At 44.0% G+C, this 22500-nt stretch overlaps 1 protein-coding gene across 2 annotated transcripts in view; it reads right to left on the minus strand.

Annotated features, from left to right (window-relative positions):
• Window positions 1-22500, minus strand: part of LOC110509413 (serine/threonine-protein kinase PAK 3) — a 130856-nt gene that overhangs the window by 29630 nt on the left and 78726 nt on the right. Inside the window, exons 3-7 of one of the 2 annotated variants that reach the window (XM_036967363.1) lie at window positions 11044-11237; window positions 10459-10559; window positions 10048-10201; window positions 5923-5960; window positions 1141-1203 (exon numbers count right to left, since the gene is read on the minus strand). In XM_036967363.1, the coding sequence (XP_036823258.1) occupies window positions 1141-1203; window positions 5923-5960; window positions 10048-10201; window positions 10459-10559; window positions 11044-11215 (528 nt within the window). In that variant the 5' untranslated portion in view covers window positions 11216-11237. The remainder of the gene's footprint in view (window positions 1-1140; window positions 1204-5922; window positions 5961-10047; window positions 10202-10458; window positions 10560-11043; window positions 11238-22500) is intronic. The other variant, XM_036967364.1, reaches the window with a different exon arrangement.

Here is a 22500-nt window from a genome sequence, read left to right on the forward strand (position 1 = left end):
GATTAAACCTGGGCCCTTATCCACAAATCTAGGATCTGTCCATATAATATGATTTATAATGATCTAAAAGGCAAAACTGACCCTAGATCAGCACTGCTACTTTGAGACCCTTTGTGGATACGGGCCTTGGACAAGAAAGCTACAGTACTAGATTGGCTTCTGATCATACGGGCTGAGGTATAGATCCATAACCGATGTGAGACAAGCAGCTAGAACATGGCTAACATTCTCTGTCGTGATGCGTTTCAGTGACAGTTCATAGAACAGAATTTAACAGCATACAGTTGGACCTGGAGAGCCAAACAAGCAAAACAACCCCTGACCCAACACTCCAACTCCAACCATAGCCACTAAAACAGCCGTACAATACAGTAAGTCACACACCCATTCTGATGGTGGATCAGAGTGCTATGCAAAGCCAGTCACTCTCTCCTGTACTCCATCATAAACACCACCATCTGGGTGACCACTTGGACTGTACAGTGGGATAGATTTCATCCATCCCTAGCCTAAACATGTAACGTAGATGGTAAAACATATCCTAAACAGCACAGCATAGCAGTAGTGGTGATTAGCTGCGAGCTATTGTTGCCAAGCCAGCAGCTCTTTGCTTAGCAGTGGAAGTTGATTTGGTTTAAGCGGTACCACGAGGGATAATAGGGGTCAGTGTTCTGAAGACAGACCCAGATTCACAGCACAGACAGAACCGAAGAAGGCAGTGGAGATGTGAGGCTAGCTGGCTAATGATAAGCAGCGCAAGCTAGCAGGTTTCTACTGGGCCATGCGGTCAGATCTAAAGCAGGGACATATTGGCTCTGTGAGGAAGGGAGTGAAGAGCAAGTGTTCAGACATGCAGGATTTTGAAGATCATAATAGCCCTCTTAGGCCCGGCCCTGACAGTTTTAAGCATGGGCCATTGGGAATAGTTTAAGGAACTGCTTACGACAAGTGGTGAAATAGAGAAGCCATTACACTTAAAAGAGAGTGAAGCGGTCTCTAATATCTCTCATGTTCATGTCCATCCAATAGAGCCTGCATATCTGGGCATACCCAGCATCAACAACATTAGGAGTTCAAAAAGGTTCAAATTAGGTTTCAGACAATGTAGAGGTATGGGGAAAGGAATATGGAGTAGTTTACCTTGTCAAATAATGCACTGCAGGTTCTAAGGCTGACAGGAGGCCCAGACGACAGCAGTCGGTTCTGAATGTGAAGGTTGAAAATGGAAGGATTTACTGAACACAGAACAACACAACGTTACAGAGCAATGGACTATTGAGAATTGGGGAGAGTAGAGGACAGGGAACCACTACAGAGAGATGGGGAGAGTAGAGGACAGGGGACCACTACAGAGAGATGGGGAGAGTAGAGGACAGGGGACCACTACAGAGAGATGGGGAGAGTAGAGGACAGGGGACCACTACAGAGAGATGGGGAGAGTAGAGGACAGGGGACCACTACAGAGAGACGGGGAGAGTAGAGGACAGGGGACCACTACAGAGAGACGGGGAGAGTAGAGGACAGGGGACGACTGCAGAGAGATGGGGAGAGTAGAGGACAGGGGACGACTACAGAGAGATGGGGAGAATAGAGGACAGGGGACCACTACAGAGAGATGGGGAGAGTAGAGGACAGGGGACCACTACAGAGAGATGGGGAGAGTAGAGGACAGGGGACCACTACAGAGAGATGGGGAGAGTAGAGGACAGGGGACCACTACAGAGAGATGGGGAGAGTAGAGGACAGGGGACCACTACAGAGAGATGGGGAGAGTAGAGGACAGGGGACCACTACAGAGAGATGGGGAGAGTAGAGGACAGGGGACCACTACAGAGAGATGGGGAGAGTAGAGGACAGGGGACCACTACAGAGAGATGGGGAGAGTAGAGGACAGGGGAATACTACAGAGAGATGGGGAGAGTAGAGGACAGGGGACCACTACAGAGAGACGGGGAGAGTAGAGGACAGGGGACCACTACAGAGAGACGGGGAGAGTAGAGGACAGGGGACGACTGCAGAGAGATGGGGAGAGTAGAGGACAGGGGACCACTACAGAGAGATGGGGAGAGTAGAGGACAGGGGACCACTACAGAGAGATGGGGAGAGTAGAGGACAGGGGACAACTACAGATGAATGGATCCTCACATATACACAGAGGAGAGATTTTCATGGGTGATGAGACACAAATGATGTTTTGCGGACCTCCTGCTGATGACCAGCCCTAGCTTATGATGTAGAGATAGCAATGTGATCACTAGCGATATTAGTGGCAGAACATTTTGTTTCTGCACACTGACTTAATGCCATTGCATGGTGCCTACCACTGTTACCCTGCACACTGACTTAATGCCATTGCATGGTGCCTACCACTGTTACCCTGCACACTGACTTAATGCCATTGCATGGTGCCTACCACTGTTACCCTGCACACTGACTTAATGCCATTGCATGGTGCCTACCACTGTTACCCTGCACATTGACTTAATGCCATTGCATGGTGCCTACCACTGTTACCCTGCACATTGACTTAATGCCATTGCATGGTGCCTACCACTGTTACCCTGCACACTGACTTAATGCCATTGCATGGTGCCTACCACTGTTACCCTGCACATTGACTTAATGCCATTGCATGGTGCCTACCACTGTTACCCTGCACACTGACTTAATGCCATTGCATGGTCCCTACCACTGTTACCCTGCACACTGACTTAATGCCATTGCATGGTCCCTACCACTGTTACCCTGCACATTGACTTAATGCCATCGTATGGTACCTACCACTGTTACCCTGCACACTGACTTAATGCCATTGTATGGTACCTACCACTGTTACCCTACACATTGACTTAATGCCAACGTATGGTACCTACCACTGTTACCCTGCACATTGACTTAATGCCATCGTATGTTACCTACCACTGTTACCCTGCACATTGACTTAATGCCATCGTATGGTACCTACCACTGTTACCCTGCACATTGACTTAATGCCATCGTATGGTACCTACCACTGTTACCCTGCACACTGACTTAATGCCATTGTATGGTACCTACCACTGTTACCCTACACATTGACTTAATGCCAACGTATGGTACCTACCACTGTTACCCTGCACATTGACTTAATGCCATCGTATGTTACCTACCACTGTTACCCTGCACATTGACTTAATGCCATCGTATGGTACCTACCACTGTTACCCTGCACATTGACTTAATGCCATCGTATGGTACCTACCACTGTTACCCTGCACATTGACTTAATGCCATCGTATGGTACCTACCACTGTTACCCTGCACACTGACTTAATGCCATTGTATGGTACCTACCACTGTTACCCTACACATTGACTTAATGCCATCGTATGGTACCTACCACTGTTACCCTGCACATTGACTTAATGCCATCGTATGGTACCTACCACTGTTACCCTGCACATTGACTTAATGCCATCGTATGGTACCTACCACTGTTACCCTGCACATTGACTTAATGCCATCGTATGGTACCTACTACCACTGTTACCCTGCACATTGACTTAATGCCATCGTATGGTACCTACCACTGTTACCCTGCACATTGACTTAATGCCATCGTATGGTACCTACCACTGTTACCCTGCACATTGACTTAATGCCATCGTATGGTACCTACCACTGTTACCCTGCACATTGACTTAATGCCATCGTATGTTACCTACCACTGTTACCCTGCATATTGACTTAATGCCATCGTATGGTGCCTACCACTGTTACCCTGCACATTGACTTAATGCCATCGTATGGTGCCTACCACTGTTACCCTGCACATTGACTTAATGCCATCGTATGTTACCTACCACTGTTACCTGCACACTGACTTAATGCCATCGTATGGTGCCTACCACTGTTACCCTGCACATTGACTTAATGCCATCGTATGGTGCCTACCACTGTTACCCTGCACATTGACTTAATGCCATCGTATGGTACCTACCACTGTTACCCTGCACATTGACTTAATGCCATCGTATGGTACCTACCACTGTTACCCTGCACATTGACTTAATGCCATCGTATGGTGCCTACCACTGTTACCCTGCACATTGACTTAATGCCATCGTATGGTGCCTACCACTGTTACCCTGCACATTGACTTAATGCCATCGTATGGTGCCTACCACTGTTACCCTGCACATTGACTTAATGCCATCGTATGGTGCCTACCACTGTTACCCTGCACATTGACTTAATGCCATCGTATGGTGCCTACCACTGTTACCCTGCACATTGACTTAATGCCATCGTATGGTACCTACCACTGTTACCCTGCACATTGACTTAATGCCATCGTATGGTGCCTACCACTGTTACCCTGCACATTGACTTAATGCCATCGTATGGTGCCTACCACTGTTACCCTGCACATTGACTTAATGCCATCGTATGGTACCTACCACTGTTACCCTGCACATTGACTTAATGCCATCGTAAGGTACCTACCACTGTTACCCTGCACATGGATATGATACTGGTAGCGACCTTGTATACAGTGTACATTCTTGTGTGTTTTACTCCTTGCGAGTATTTATTCTTAGATTTGTTGAAAATTCCTTTCTATCTGTTGATATCTGAGCGAGTATTTGAACATTGTTGAGAAAGAGTTTGTAGGACCTGTTGTATCCTGTTCAAGCAAAAACTAAACGTTGATTTGATACATACAGGTTATCAGAGTGCTGACCGATTGAGAGGAGTGGTACCTACCGTCTGGTTCTGATCCAGCTCCTTATTGAGAGGAGTGGTACCTACCGTCTGGTTCTGAACCAGCTCCTTATTGAGAGGAGTGGTACCTACCGTCTGGTTCTGAACCAGCTCCTTATTGAGAGGTGTGGTACCTACCGTCTGGTTCTGAACCAGCTCCTTATTGAGAGGAGTGGTACCTACTGCCTGGTTCTGAACCAGCTCCTTATTGAGAGGAGTGGTACCTACCGTCTGGTTCTGAACCAGCTCCTTATTGAGAGGTGTGGTACCTACCGTCTGGTTCTGAACCAGCTCCTTATTGAGAGGTGTGGTACCTACCGTCTGGTTCTGAACCAGCTCCTTATTGAGAGGAGTGGTACCTACTGCCTGGTTCTTAACCAGCTCCTTATTGAGAGGTGTGGTACCTACCGTCTGGTTCTGAACCAGCTCCTTATTGAGAGGAGTGGTACCTACTGCCTGGTTCTGAACCAGCTCCTTATTGAGAGGAGTGGTACCTACCGTCTGGTTCTGAACCAGCTCCTTATTGAGAGGTGTGGTACCTACCGTCTGGTTCTGAACCAGCTCCTTATTGAGAGGTGTGGTACCTACCGTCTGGTTCTGAACCAGCTCCTTATTGAGAGGTGTGGTACCTACCGTCTGGTTCTGAACCAGCTCCTTATTGAGAGGAGTGGTACCTACTGCCTGGTTCTGAACCAGCTCCTTATTGAGAGGAGTGGTACCTACCTACCGCTACCGCCTGGGAAAACCAGCCATCTCCAGACATAACAAAACCAGTATAGAGAAAAGGCCTCTGTGTGCCAACTCTTCACACCCAAGCCAGAGGTAAAGTACCAACAGACAGAAAGACTGAATGCAGTTGACCTCTGCACACGACCTCTGAGAGTCTTCTCTCTCAGTCCACCGATGAAACATTACTCTGACAGCGACACAGCCCAGAGACAGTCATTTGGCTGATTTCCAAAAGGGACGGTTAGACTCTGAGACAGTCATATGAGGTCATGTTAATGTACCCAGTGAGAACACGCAGTCTGGCTTACAGTGCTAACTAAAACTCCAGAGCACACTACAGCTGACGAGAGAGCACTACACAGAGTATACGCTCATATTTGTTTCTCTTTCAATAAATGCTAATGAGTTGTTAAGAGGAAAGGAACATGTTTGAAATGAAGTAGCACTTACCAGAGTGTTGGCTGCTATGTATCCCTGTGCTGACTTGTCTGAAAGAGAAAGGAATCAGACATCTCATTCTCTTACATTAACAACACACTGACAGTGAAATATAACCAAGATGACAACACACTGACAGTTAAATATAACCAAGATGACAACACACTGACAGTTAAATATAACCAAGAGGACAACACACTGACAGTTATATATAACCAAGAGGACAGCACACTGACAGTTATATATAACCAAGAGGACAACACACTGACAATGAAATATAACCAAGAGGACAACACATGGACAGTTAAATATAACCAAGAGGACAACACACGGACAGTTATATATAACCAAGAGGACAACACACTGACAGTTAAACATAACCAAGAGGACAACACACTGACAGTTATATTTAACCAAGAGGACAACACACTGACAGTTAAATATAACCAAGAGGACAACACACTGACAGTTATATATAACCAAGAGGACAACACACTGACAGTTAAATATAACCAAGAGGACAACACACTGACAGTTATATATAACCAAGAGGACAACACACTGACAGTTAAATATAACCAAGAGGACAACACACTGACAGTTAAATATAACCAAGAGGACAACACACTGACAGTTATATATAACCAAGAGGACAACACACGGACAGTTAAACATAACCAAGAGGACAACACACTGACAGTTATATTTAACCAAGAGGACAACACACTGACAGTTATATATAACCAAGAGGACAACACACTGACAATTATATATAACCAAGATGACAACACACTGACAGTTAAATATAACCAAGAGGACAACACACTGACAGTTATATTTAACCAAGAGGACAACACACTGACAGTTATATATAACCAAGATGACAACACACTGACAGTTATATATAACCAAGAGGACAACACACTGACAGTTAAATATAACCAAGAGGACAACACACTGACAATTATATATAACCAAGATGACAACACACTGACAGTTAAATATAACCAAAAGAACAACACACTGACAGTTAAATATAACCAAGAGGACAACACACTGACAGTTAAATATAACCAAGAGGACAACACACTGACAGTTAAATATAACCAAGAGGACAACACACTCACAGTTAAATATAACCAAGAGGACAACACACTGACAGTTAAATATAACCAAGAGGACAACACACTGACAGTTAAATATAACCAAGAGGACAACACACTGACAGTTAAATATAACCAAGAGGACAACACACTGACAGTTAAATATAACCAAGAGGACAACACACTGACAGTTAAATTTAACCAAGAGGACAACACACTGACAATTATATATAACCAAGAGGACAACACACTGACAGTTAAATATAACCAAAAGAACAACACACTGACAGTTAAACATAACCAAAAGAACAACACACTGACAGTTATATATAACCAAGAGGACAACACACTGACAGTTAAACATAAGCAAAAGAACAACACACTGACAGTTAAATATAACCAAGAGGACAACACACTGACAGTTATATATAACCAAGAGGACAACACACTGACAGTTAAATATAACCAAGAGGAAAACACACTGACAGTTATATATAACCAAGAGGACAACACACTGACAGTTAAATATAACCAAGATGACAACACACTGACAGTTAAATATAACCAAGAGGACAACACACTGACAGTTATATTTAACCAAGATGACAACACACTGACAGTTAAATATAACCAAGAGGACAACACACTGACAGTTATATATAACCAAAAGAACAACACACTGACAGTTAAATATAACCAAGAGGACAACACACTGACAGTTAAATATAAATAAGATGACACAGTTAAATATAACCAAGAGGACACTACACTGACAGTTAAATATAACCAAGAGGACAACACACTGACAGTTAAATATAACCAAGAGGACAACACACTGACAGTTAAATATAACCAAGAGGACAACACACTGACAGTTAAATATAACCAAGAGGACAACACACTGACAGTTATATATAACCAAAAGAACAACACACTGACAGTTATATTTAACCAAGATGACAACACACTGACAGTTATATATAACCAAAAGAACAACACACTGACAGTTAAATATAACCAAGAGGACAACACACTGACAGTTAAATATAACCAAGAGGACAACACACTGACAGTTAAATATAACCAAGAGGACAACACACTGACAGTTATATATAACCAAAAGAACAACACACTGACAGTTATATTTAACCAAGAGGACAACACACTGACAGTTATATATAACCAAGAGGACAACACACTGACAGTTAAACATAACCAAGAGGACAACACACTGACAGTTATATATAACCAAGATGACAACACACTGACAGTTATATATAACCAAGAGGACAACACACGGACAGTTATACATAACCAAAAGAACAACACACTGACAGTTAAATATAAACAAGAGGACAACACACTGACAATTAAATATAAATAAGATGACACAGTTAAATATAACCAAGAAGACACTACACTGACAGTTAAATATAACCAAGAGGACAACACACTGACAGTTAAATATAACCAAGAGGACAACACACTGACAATTATATATAACCAAGATGACAACACACTGACAGTTAAATATAACCAAAAGAACAACACACTGACAGTTATATATAACCAAGAGGACAACACACTGACAATTATATATAACCAAGAGGACAACACACTGACAGTTAAATATAACCAAGAGGAAAACACACTGACAATTATATATAACCAAGATGACAACACACTGACAATTATATATAACCAAGATGACAACACACTGACAGTTAAATATAACCAAAAGAACAACACACTGACAGTTAAATATAACCAAGAGGACAACACACTGACAGTGAAATATAACCAAGAGGACAACACACTGACAGTTAAATATAACCAAGAGGACAACACACTGACAGTTAAATATAACCAAGAGGACAACACACGGACAGTTATACATAACCAAAAGAACAACACACTGACAGTTAAATATAAACAAGAGGACAACACACGGACAGTTAAATATAACCAAGAGGACAACACACTGACAGTTAAATATAACCAAGAGGACAACACACGGACAGTTAAATATAACCAAGAGGACAACACACTGACAGTTAAATATAAACAAGAGGACAACACACTGACAATTAAATATAAATAAGATGACACAGTTAAATATAACCAAGAGGACACTACACTGACAGTTAAATATAACCAAGAGGACAACACACTGACAGTTAAATATAACCAAGATGACAACACACTGACAGTTAAATATAACCAAGAGGACAACACACTGACAGTTATATTTAACCAAGATGACAACACACTGACAGTTAAACATAACCAAGAGGACAACACACTGACAGTTATATTTAACCAAGAGGACAACACACTGACAGTTAAACATAACCAAGAGGACAACACACTGACAGTTATATTTAACCAAGAGGACAACACACTGACAGTTATATATAACCAAGAGGACAACACACTGACAGTTAAATATAACCAAGATGACATCACGCTGACAGTGAAATATAACCAAGAGGACAACACACTGACAGTTAAATATAACCAAGAGGACAACACACTGACAGTTAAATATAACCAAGATGACATCACGCTGACAGTTATATATAACCAAGATGACAACACACTGACAGTTAAATATAACCAAGAGGACAACACACTGACAGTTAAATATAACCAAGAGGACAACACACTGACAGTTATATATAACCAAGAGGACAACACACTGACAGTTAAATATAACCAAGAGGACAACACACTGACAGTTAAACATAACCAAGAGGACAACACACTGACAGTTAAATATAACCAAGATGACATCAAGCTGACAGTTAAATATAACCAAGATGACAACACACTGACAGTTATATATAACCAAGACATGGAAAAGTGTGTGTGGTAGCTATGAGATCTGACCGCATGTACTGTAGACTCTTCAATAAATATTCAAAGCCTTTGCTCACCATAGCAGCATATTTTCGCTAACTCAATTATTCAGAAATGTAAGGCAGAGAGATGATCTGAAACACAGACAGCAGCATCTGTGTTTGTGTGTTCTTACCTCCGGGGGTGAAGCTCATGTATTTCTGGTTGTTGACAGTCTCTTTGGAGTCGTAGAACTTGAGCACGTCCAGCACGGCCTGAGGGTTCTTCTTCTGCTCCAGCTTGGTGATGTTGGAGGTCTGAAGGAGCCGCGCCCACTGCTCTGGGATGCCCTGATTGAGAGAGGTCACAGGTCATAGGTCAGAGGTCAGATCCACTCTGTGACTTCATAGCTACCACGGCACAAATGTTCATGTCTTGTTTATTTTTAATACGCAGTGGTAATATGGGCCATTTAAGGGTATACTCGAAACCTTCACTGTACACCTTCCTTGTCTGTGATGTACCGTATTAAATATACTTAAATGTATATACTTAAATGTACTTAAATATATTTACTGGAACGTTGATCTGTCAAAGATGTACGTACAGTGAACTCCCCTGTAACAGCATCAAAGCCAACATGGATGGTGTGCTCAAAGTCTGAGGGCAGGGAGATCTCAGGGCGCTCCTTCTCCTTCTTCTTGTTCGCTGCACGGGAGAAAACAAAAAGAACATTCAGATCTAGTTCTGATACATTGTACACCGACATTTTAAAGAGATACATTTTCAAATCAGTGTCGTATTATTCCTGAGCAGAGATTAAAAATATTTTTAGAACAAGTACTGTCTTTACACGGATTATATGTCTCTAGCAACTTTGATATAACTCTGATTGTTTCACTCTTTGCCGAGGGTGGAGCTTAAATATACATACAATACCCCTTTCTCGAATTGCATAACTTAGAGAGGGCTCCTAACCCTCATAAAGGTGTGATGTTACTCTATCACTGATCAACGGGTTCCTTGTTGTCAATGGACCTCGTGAGCCAATGGTGATGTCTAGGGACACAATTTTCCTGGAAACCCAAAACAACTCCAGGCCTTGTTTTTCCTGTTTAGGTCATGAGGTCAGGAGAAGCTCATGCAGGACTCTAGTTCTACATTAAAGTGTGATATGCAGCTGTCTGCTCACTCTTGTCTCCTCCAGGGAAGATGGAGCGCAGGCGGACCTTCTTGTTCTTCTCTTCAGGAGCCATTGGGAGAGGTTTGGAGCCGTGATTCACTGATGTAGAGTCTCGGGAACTACTGTTCATTCTCAAGGGAGGGGCTGGCGGTTTCTCTTCAATATCGACTCTATCGGACATCTTTAGTGACACTCACAATCTCCTTGGAAGAAAGAAAAACAAGAGAGAGGTTTAGCATGTTTAGCAAGTTTAGCATGGTGCTATAATAGAAATTAAGAGATTCTTAGGATCAAACTGGAAAAGGAGAAGAGAGCCTTGCCTACAGGTCCACAACTCCCTCTGCACACTGCAGGCTGACAACACATCAACATCCATCAACGTCCAACATCCATCAACATCCAACATCCATCAGCATCCATCAACATCCAACATCCATCAGCATCCATCAATATCGAACATCCAACAACATCCAACATCCATCAGCATCCATCAATATCCAACATCTATCAACATCCAACATCCATCAGCATCCATCAATATCCAACATCTATCAACATCCAACAACATCCAACAACAACCATTAACATCCAACATCCATGAACATCCATCAACATCCAGCCCCCATTTAGAGACGGATTTTCAATCTCAATAACTGAATCAAGAAATGTGAGGAACGTTGGTAGTGGTTTTGAACGTGAGTACAAATGCTGTAACACATACTGTATGAGTTGCCTTAGACTTCATCAGGAGTTCAACATAACGCCACAAGATAAAGCCTTTGAACGGCTGTCTCTCTCCCCCTCACTGTGTAATGTTTGCTGTCAGTAGAGGCATGACCAACCTCTAGCCAGCGTGTTTAAATCCCCATGGGTCACAAGAAGGGCTCTCTCTGTGCTCCAGGGGGGCACAATATCCATAATCTGTCTCTACATAAACCTACAATTTCCTGTCATAGTTTCACTCTCTGGTTCCTAATCTTTTTCTTGAAGGAAGGCCTCTGTGTTCAGAAACTACTCTGTGTAATGTTTCAGATCTGCCGTGTGCCAAAGAAAAAACAATCCAATCACAAGACTCACAGACTGGAAAACATCTAGCTATAAAACCATGTTTAAATCTAAATTACTACATTCAACAGAAGCTCTGCACTAAGTAGATTAAACATCTTTGCTGAGATGCTGTTCCAATTGTCTGCCAAACTGATGGAGAGAAACTGACAAGAAAGTTTACAGTATATAGACTGCAGCCCATCGACTTACATTCATATAGGAGGAGATAAATCCACCAGTACACATCTGACTTCATCTGGCATCATCTGTAAACAGAATATCTAGTCCTCAGCATAGTGAAACCCTTGCATCCCTGATTGACACATATTCTCATGTAACAGCATGAACTATTGCAGTTTGTACTGTATTTTGTAGCCTATTTATAGTATTCTGCCTGTGTAACATGATAATCCGAGATTCAGCCCAGCCTCAGTTCAGACAGACACTCCCAGATATACAAATACTGACATTCAAATAAATCAATGTTTCAGGAACATAGCTCACAATTCCAGTGTCTGTTACATTGTGTTCCATTACACTATGGTGTCTGTTACATTGTGTTCCATTACACTATGGTGTCTGTTACATTGTGTTCCATTACACTATGGTGTCTGTTACATTGTGTTCCATTACACTATGGTGTATGTTACATTGTATTCCATTACACTATGGTGTCTGTTACATTGTGTTCCATTACACTATGGTGTCTGTTACATTGTGTTCCATTACACTATGGTGTCTGTTACATTGTGTTCCATTACACTATGGTGTCTGTTACATTGTGTTCCATTACACTATGGTGTCTGTTACATTGTGTTCCATTACACTATGGTGTCTGTTACATTGTGTTCCATTACACTATGGTGTCTGTTACATTGTGTTCCATTACACTATGGTGTCTGTTACATTGTGTTCCATTACACTATGGTGTCTGTTACATTGTGTTCCATTACACTATGGTGTCTGTTACATTGTGTTCCATTACACTATGGTGTCTGTTACATTGTGTTCCATTACACTATGGTGTCTGTTACATTGTGTTCCATTACACTATGGTGTCTGTTACATTGTGTTCCATTACACTATGGTGTATGTTACATTGTATTCCATTACACTATGGTGTCTGTTACATTGTGTTCCATTACACTATGGTGTCTGTTACATTGTGTTCCATTACACTATGGTGTCTGTTACATTGTGTTCCATTACACTATGGTGTATGTTACATTGTGTTCCATTAGACTGTGGTGTCTGTTACATTGTGTTCCATTACACTATGGTGTCTGTTACATTTCACAAAACATTCTCTCAGGCATCTCTGTCCTAAATGTCAATATTTGAGGCAATTGGGCCAGCGATTTAGAATGTGTGTTCAAGGCATGTCTCCTCGGCTACAGTTAGGGTAGTGACCAGTTAGGGTAGGGACCAGTTAAGGCAGGGACCAGATAGGGTAGGGACCAGTTAGGGCAGGGACCAGGTTAGGGCAGGGACCAGGTTAGGGCAGGGACCAGGTTAGGGCAGGGACCGGGTTACGGTAAGGACCAGGTTAGGGCAGAGACCAGGTTAGGGCAGGGCCCAGTAAGGAGCTAACAGGTTAGGGCAGGGACCTGGTCAGGGCAGGGACCTGGTCAGGGCAGGGACCCGGTTAGGGTAGGGACCAGTAAGGAGCTAACAGGTTAGGGCAGGGACCAGTAAGGGTAGGGACCAGGTTAGGGCAGGGACCTGGTCAGGGCAGGGACCAGGTTAGGGTAGGGACCAGTATGGAGCTAACAGGTTAGGGCAGGGACCAGTAAGGGTAGGGACCAGGTTAGGGCAGGGACCAGGTTAGGGTAGGGACCAGTAAGGAGCTAACAGGTTAGGGCAGGGACAGGTTAGGGCAGGGACCAGGTTAGGGTAGGGACCAGGTTAGGGCAGGGACCAGTAAGGAGCTAACAGGTTAGGGCAGGGACCAGGTTAGGGCAGGGACCAGGTTAGGGCAGGGACCAGGTTAGGGTAGGGAGCAGTTAGGGCAGGGACCAGTTAGGGCAGGGACCAGGTTAGGTCAGGGACCAGGTTAGGGCAGGGCCCAGTAAGGAGCTAACAGGTTAGGGCAGGGACCAGGTTAGGGCAGGGCCCAGGTTAGGGCAGGGCCCAGTAAGGAGCTAACAGGTTAGGGCAGGGACCAGGTTAGGGCAGGGACCAGGTTAGGGCAGCGACCAGGTTAGGGCAGCGACCAGGTTAGGGTAGGGCCCAGTAAGGAGCTAACAGGTTAGGACAGGGCCCAGTAAGGAGCTAACAGGTTAGGGCAGGGACCAGGTTAGGGCAGGGACCAGGTTAGGGCAGGGACCAGTAAGGAGCTAACAGGTTAGGGCAGGGACCAGTAAGGAGCTAACAGGTTAGGGCAGGGACCAGGTTAGGGCAGGGACCAGGTTAGGGCAGGGACCAGGTTAGGGTAGGGCCCAGTAAGGAGCTAACAGGTTAGGGCAGGGACCAGGTTAGGGCAGGGCCCAGTAAGGAGCTAACAGGTTAGGGCAGGGACCAGGTTAGGGCAGGGACCAGGTTAGGGCAGGGCCCAGTAAGGAGCTAACAGGTTAGGGCAGGGACCAGGTTAGGGCAGGGACCAGGTTAGGGCAGGGACCAGTTAGGGCAGGGAGCAGTTAGGGCAGGGACCAGGTTAGGGCAGGGACCAGTTAGGGCAGGGACCAGGTTAGGGCAGGGACCAGGTTAGGGCAGGGACCAGGTTAGGGCAGGGACCAGGTTAGGGTAGGGCCCAGTAAGGAACTAACAGGTTAGGGCAGGGACCAGGTTAGGGCAGGGACCAGTTAGGGCAGGGACCAGGTTAGGGCAGGGACCAGGTTAGGGCAGGGACCAGTTAGGGCAGGGACCAGGTTAGGGCAGGGACCAGGTTAGGGCAGGGAGCAGTTAGGGCAGGGACCAGGTTAGGGCAGGGACCAGGTTAGGGCAGGGAGCAGTTAGGGCAGGGACCAGGTTAGGGTAGGGCCCAGTAAGGAACTAACAGGTTAGGGCAGGGACCAGGTTAGGGCAGGGACCAGGTTAGGGCAGGGAGCAGTTAGGGCAGGGACCAGGTTAGGGTAGGGCCCAGTAAGGAACTAACAGGTTAGGGCAGGGACCAGGTTAGGGCAGAGACCAGGTTAGGGCAGGGAGCAGGTTAGGGCAGGGAGCAGTTAGGGCAGGGACCAGGTTAGGGTAGGGCCCATTAAGGAGCGAACAGGTTAGGGCAGGGACCAGGTTAGGGCAGGGAGCAGTTAGGGCAGGGAACAGGTTAGGGTAGGGACCAGTAAGGGTAGGGACCAAGTTAGGGCAGGGACCTGGTCAGGGCAGGGACCAGGTTAGGGTAGGGACCAGTATGGAGCTAACAGAGAGCAGTTAGGACAGGGACCAGGTTAGGGCAGGGACCAGTAAGGAGCTAACAGGTTAGGGCAGAGAGCAGTTAGGGCAGGGACCAGGTTAGGGCAGAGAGCAGTTAGGACAGGGACCAGGTTAGGGCAGGGACCAGTAAGGAGCTAACAGGTTAGGGCAGGGACCAGGTTAGGGCAGGGCCCAGTAAGGAACTAACAGGTTAGGGCAGAGACCAGTAAGGAGCTAACAGGTTAGGGCAGGGACCAGTAAGGAGCTAACAGGTTAGGGCAGGGACCAGGTTAGGGCAGGGACCAGTAAGGAACTAACAGGTTAGGACAGAGAGCAGTTAGGGCAGGGACCAGGTTAGGGCAGGGCCCAGTAAGGAACTAACAGGTTAGGGCAGAGAGCAGTTAGGGCAGGGACCAGGTTAGGGCAGAGATCAGTTAGGACAGGGACCAGGTTAGGGCAGGGACCAGTAAGGAGCTAACAGGTTAGGGCAGGTACCAGTAAGGAGCTAACAGGTTAGGGCAGGGAACAGTAAGGAGCTAACAGGTTAGGGCAGAGAGCAGTTAGGGCAGGGACCAGGTTAGGGCAGGGACCAGTAAGGAGCTAACAGGTTAGGGCAGTGACCAGTAAGGAGCTAACAGGTTAGGGCAGAGAGCAGTTAGGGCAGGGACCAGGTTAGGGTAGGGACCAGGTTAGGGCAGGGACCAGGTTAGGGTAGGGACCAGGTTAGGGTAGGGACCAGGTTAGGGTAGGGACCAGTAAGGAGCTAACAGGTTAGGGCAGTAATATAATATGAAGCAGTGGTTCTTGTTTTTCTCTGCTGCTCTGTTCCATTATTATTCCAGCTGCAGGCTTTAGGGAGCCCTCTCCTGGAGCACCAGGACCAGGGTAATATAATGAGATTGACAAGAGCATGCTCTGCATAGGAAACAGTGGGCCCTGTAGGAATAGAAGCAGCATACAGAACAGTGAGCCAGACCTGCAGCTTGCAGTAAAGCAGCCCGAGAGTTAGGGATTCCAACATCATCAGGAACATTGGCCTATTTAGGTAATGTGGAGAGGGGACTCAGATGAAGATGGGAAAGTCATCTGAAAGGCTCAGAGAGGATAAATGTGGTTAAGTGAAGGTTAGGGTCAACCCTGTGCACTACAGATTAAGATGATTAGAAAACAGCAACAGATTACAGTAATTCCCTCTTCAACGTAAACTAGTAAAAGTCAATGAAGAGCAACCTTCAATATGACAGCACATTTTTCTCAGGCTGTTAGAAGGATGCAAGCTACTGATCCATTTGGTGCTTGAATTGTGCTATTGATGTCAAAATGCTTTGTTCGACTGTGAAATCACAACAGGGATACAGAGAGAGATGGATAGATAGAGAGAGAGAGAGAGCTGGGGTCCCCTCTTTCATCCTCAATCCCTCCATCCTCCATTTTAGGATATTTTCACAGCCTTGCCCTGAGGCCCATCATGTGATGTAGTCTCTGAATCAGGGCCTGGCACACAGCCTCTCAGACTGGAGACCTACATTAGTGGACAAAGACCAGCAGGCAGCACAGGATTTACTCCCGAACCATGGGAAATCTCTCATATATAGAGGTAGAAGGAGCCTTTGAGACATCAAATATCTGTGTGTGTGTGTTTTTGGTTTTACTATAGTTGTGGGGACCAGAGGTCCTCACAAGGATAGTAAAACTAGATTAATTCGGTGAGGGCTAGAGTTAGAATTAGCGTCAGGGTTTGGTTAAGGGTTAGGGTAAGGGAAAATAGGATTTTGAATGGGAATCAATTGTTTGGTCCCCACAACGATAGTAAACAAACGTGTGTGTGTGTTAGCGTGTGTATATATGTGTTGATTAGAAGCCTATATGTAGGTGTTTATGGAGAGTTTGTTACATCCTCAGGCCTCAGCATGGAACATGTATGTTTTCAGTGATAAGACACTAAAGTATCCATGTCCCTGGAGGACTGAAACAGACAACACAAAGCTTCCTCCTGCACTTGTTAATGTATTGGTGAGTTTTTCTGGATATACCTGAATGCATATGAGGGCTTCTGTTTGATTGTGTTAGTCTCCCCACGAGGAGTGAGATGTCATTAGATTCACTTTTACAGACTACAGGAGGGTCTGTCTACCGCCCTGCAGTCTGGTTATCCTGCACACCATCAGAGAATAGCTTAGAGTAATGCTAAAATACTCAAATTAAGCTTTGAAATGAAGATGAACTTAGTTTGTATTTCCCAGCCCAACAAAATCAGCTGGTGTTGAGTGGCTAATGCTAGTTGGTATCTTTGAACAGAAAATGTCTACTGATTTCTCTAACCTAACACGAGGGCAATTCCAAATGTATGCCAAACAAAAGCCATTGACTAAAAAGTTTAACAAGCCATTCAACTCTATGCACAAGGACTACTTTTAACAAGTACTTTTTTTTTACAATCATTTACAAAAATACATTTTGTGAAAGAACTGTGCAGAGACAAACTTAAGGAACGGAATTACAGTAACAGTTTAATATCTGCTCTGAATTAAGAGTGAAAGATGTCTGCAGAAAGAATAGGGTTTTAGCTATGACGTACTGTGCTACATTCGTTTTAACAAACCTTTTCTATTTGCGTACTTATGTATTCTATATATGTTTTTTTTGTGATGTGGTTTTCATACAAGCCCTTCGGCTTCCAACCACACCTGCACACTGCTAATTTTATTGATTTGTTTTGGTGCAAATAAATTCAACTTAAACTTCAGCTTAAACATGTCACCGTGAGTTTAAACAAATCTAGTTTGGTTATTCAAATACAGTAAAGGGAAGTGGATTCACATCCGGTAACGGAATTACAGTAACGGAATTACATCATAGGCTCTGATCTGTATTACATAATTATGCATTTCATAATCCTCATATTTCACACGTTTGGACATCACAGCCCAGCACAGCAGAGCACAGTAGAGTAGAGTGCAGTACAATACAGCACAGCACAGCAGAGTAAAGTAGGGTAGAGTTCAGTACAGTGCAGTAGAGTTCAGTACATTACAGTAGAGTTCAGTACAGTACAGTAAAGTAGGGTATACTCAACTCTTCTCTAATATACTCTACTTTACTGTACTGTATTGTACTGTACTAATGTGCTCTACTTAATGTACTGTACTGTGCTATCCAAACTTGTGAAACATACATCTATGATACACTACATGACCAAAGGACACCTGCTCGTTGAACATGTCATTCAAAACTCATGGGCATTAATATGGAGTTGTTCCCCCCTTTGCTGCTATAACAGCCTCCACTCTTCTGGGAAGGCTTTCCACTAGATGTTGGAATATTGCTGTGGGGACTTGCTTCTATTCAGACACAAGATCATTAGTGAGGTCGGGCACTGATGTTGGGCTATTAGGACTGGCTCGCAGTCAGCGTTTCAATTCATTCCAAAGGTATTCGATGGGGATGATTGAGGTCAGGGCTCTGTGCAAGCCAGTCACGTTATTCTACACCGATCTCGACAAACCATTTCTATGTGGACCTCGCTTTGTGCACGGGGGCATTGTCATGCTGAAACAGGAAAGGGCCTTCATCAAAGTGTTGCCACAAAGTTGGAAGCACAGAATCGGCTAGAATGTCATTGTATGTTGTAGCATCAAGATTTTCCTTCACTGGAACTAAGGGGCCTAGCCCGAACCATGAAAAACATCCCCAGACCATTATTCCTCCTCCACCAAACTTTACAGTTGGTACTATGCATTGGGGTAGGTAGTGTTCACCTGGCATCCGCCAAACCCCGAATCGACCATTGGACTGCCAGATGGTGAAGCGTGATTCATTCTCCAGAGTCCAATGGTGGAGAGCTTTACACCACTCCAGCTGACGCTTGGCATTGCTCATGGTGATCTTAGGCTTGTGTGTGGATCCTCGGCCATGGAAACCCATTTGATGAAGCTCAGGACTAACAGTTATTTTGCTGATGTTGCTTACAGAGGCAGTTTGGAACTCGGTACTGAGTGTTGCAACCGAGGACAGACGATGTTTACGCACTATACGTAAACACATTTGACGAACTGACTTGTTGGAAAGGTGGCATCCTATTACGGTGCCACGTTGAAAGTCACTGAGCTCTTCAGTAAGGTCATTCCACTGCCAGTATGTCTGTGGAGATTGCATGGCTGTGTGCTCAATTTTATTCAACTGTCAGCAACGGGTGTGGTTGAAATAGCCAAATCCACTTATTTGAAGGGGTGTCCACATACTTTTGTATATACAGTGTAGGTTCAGATTTTGTATTTTTGTCTGTAATAAAGCCCTTTTCTGGGGAAAAATGTATTTTGATTGGCCGAGCCTGGATCCCCAATGGGTTGGCCTGGCTCCCAAGTGGGTGGGCCTATGCCCTCCTAGGCCCACCAATGGCTGCGTCCCTGCCCAGTCGTGAAAAAAACTGAAATATGACATTTACATAGACCCTTTACTCAGCACTTTTAGCAGCGATTACAGCCTCGAGTTTTCTTGGGTATGATACTACAAGCTTGGCACACCTGTATTTGGCAAAAAGAAAAAAATGTTTTTTAGAAATGTTTGCAAATGTAATTTTTTTTAAATATGAATACCTTATTTACATATGAGACTTAGGTGCATTCTTTAATCAGTACTTTGTTGAAGCACTTTCGGCAGTGATTACAGCCTTGAGTCTTCTTGGGTGTGATTCTACAAGCTTGGCACACCTGTATTTGGCAAAGCGAAAACAGGTTTTTAGAAATGTTTGCAAAAAATATAAAAAATAAAAATACCCTTTGCTATGAGACTCAGGTGCATCCTGTCTCCATTGATCATCCTTGATAAGTTTCTACAAACTGATTGGAGTCCACCTGTGGTAAATTAAATTGATTGGACATGATTTGGAAAGGCACACACCTGCCTATATAAGGTCTCAAGCCATGAGGTCGAAGCAATTGTCCGTAGATCTCTGGAGATACCTGAAAATAGCTGTGCAGTGACGCTCCCCATCCAACCTGACAGAGCTTGAGAGGATCTGAAGAGAAGAATGGGGAGAAAGTCCCTGAATACAGGTGTGCCATGCTTATAGCGTCATACCCAAGAAGGCTCGAGGCTGTAATTACTGCCAAACGTTCTTCAACAAAGTACTGAGTAAAGGGTCTGAATAGTTATGTAAATGTGACATTTTCAGTTTTATTTTTTTATACATTTGAAAAAAATTACTAAAAACCTGTCTTGCTTTGTCATTATGGGGTATTGTGTGTAGGTTGATGACAAAAAAAAAATATTTAATCCATTTAAGAATAGGGCTCTACCGTAACAAAATGTGGAAAAAGTCAAGGGGTCTGAATACTTTCCAAATACACTGTATATATCAGTGTATATATACAGTACCAGTCAAAAGTTTTGGACACACCTACTCATTCCAGGGGTTTTCTTTATTTCTACTATTTTCAACATTGTAGAATAATAGTAAAGACATCAAAACTATGAAATAACACATGGAATCATGTAGTAACCAAGAAAAGTGTTAAATAAATCTAAATATATTTTATATTTGAGGTTCTTCAAAGTAGCCACCCTTTGCCTTGATGACAGCTTGATGACAGCCTTGATGACAGATAAATGCTTCACAGAGTTCAAGTAAAAGACTCATCTCAACATCAACTGTTCAGAGGAGACTGTGTGAATCAGGCCCTCATGGTCAAATTGCTGCAAAGAAATCCCTACTAAAAGACACCAATAAGAAGAGATTTGCCTGGGCCAAGAAACACGAGCAGTGGACATTAGATCGGTGGAAATATGTCCTTCTGTCTGATGAGTCCAAATTTGAGACTTTTGGTTCCAACCGGCGTGACATTGTGAGACGCAGAGTAGGTGAACGGATGATCTCCACATGTGTGGTTCACACCGTGAAGAATGGAGGAGTAGGTGTGATGGTGTGGGGGTGCTTTGCTGTTGACACTGTCAGTGATTTATTTAGAATTCAAGGCACACTTAATCAGCATGGCTACAAAAGCATTCTGCAGCGATATGACATCCCATCTGGTTTGCTCTTAGTGGGACTATCATTTGTTTTTCAACATGACAATGACCCAGTGCATACCTCCTGTGTAAGGGCTATTTGACCCAGAAGCAGAGTGATGGAGTGCTGCATCAGATGACCTGGCCTCCACAATCACCTGACCTCAACCCAATTGAGATGATTTGGGATGAGTTGGACCAAAGAGTGAAGGAAAAGCAGCCAACAAGTGCTCAGCATATGTGGGAACTCCTTTAAGACTGTTGGAAAAGCATTCCAGGGGAAGCTGGTTGAGAGAATGCCAAGCGTGTGCAAAGCTGTCATCAAGGCAAAGGGTGGCTACTTTTGATAAACACTTTTTTGGTTACTACACGATTCCATATGTGTTATTTCATAGTTTTGATGTCTTCACTACTATTCAACAATGTAGAAAATAGTAAAAATAAAGAAAACTCCTGGAATGAGTAGGTGTGTCCACACGTTTTACTGGTACTCTATGTGTATATATAATTATACAAAACCCAGAGGCAGGCCAGATATGACCTTTACTGGTACTGTATATATATAATTATACAAAACCCAGACGCGGGCCAGATATGACCTTTACTGGTACTGTTTGTATATAATTATACAAAACCCAGAAACGGGCCAGATATGACCTTTACTGGTACTGTATATATATAATTATACAAAACCCAGACGCGGGCCAGATATGACCTTTACTGGTACTGTATATAATTATACAAAACCCAGACGCGGGCCAGATATGACCTTTACTGGTACCGTATGTATATAATTATACAAAACCCAGACGCGGGCCAGATATGACCTTTACTGGTACTGTATATATATATAATTATACAAAACCCAGACGCGGGCCAGATATGACCTTTACTGGTACTGTATATATATAATTATACAAAACCCAGACGCGGGCCAGATATGACCTTTACTGGTACTGTATGTATATAATTATACAAAATCCAGACGCGGGCCAGATATGACCTTTCCTTGTACTGTATATATATAATTATACAAAACCCAGACGCGGGCCAGATATGACCTTT

The sequence above is a fragment of the Oncorhynchus mykiss genome, chromosome Y (genome assembly GCF_013265735.2).
Source record: "Oncorhynchus mykiss isolate Arlee chromosome Y, USDA_OmykA_1.1, whole genome shotgun sequence".
Taxonomy (NCBI): domain Eukaryota; kingdom Metazoa; phylum Chordata; class Actinopteri; order Salmoniformes; family Salmonidae; genus Oncorhynchus; species Oncorhynchus mykiss.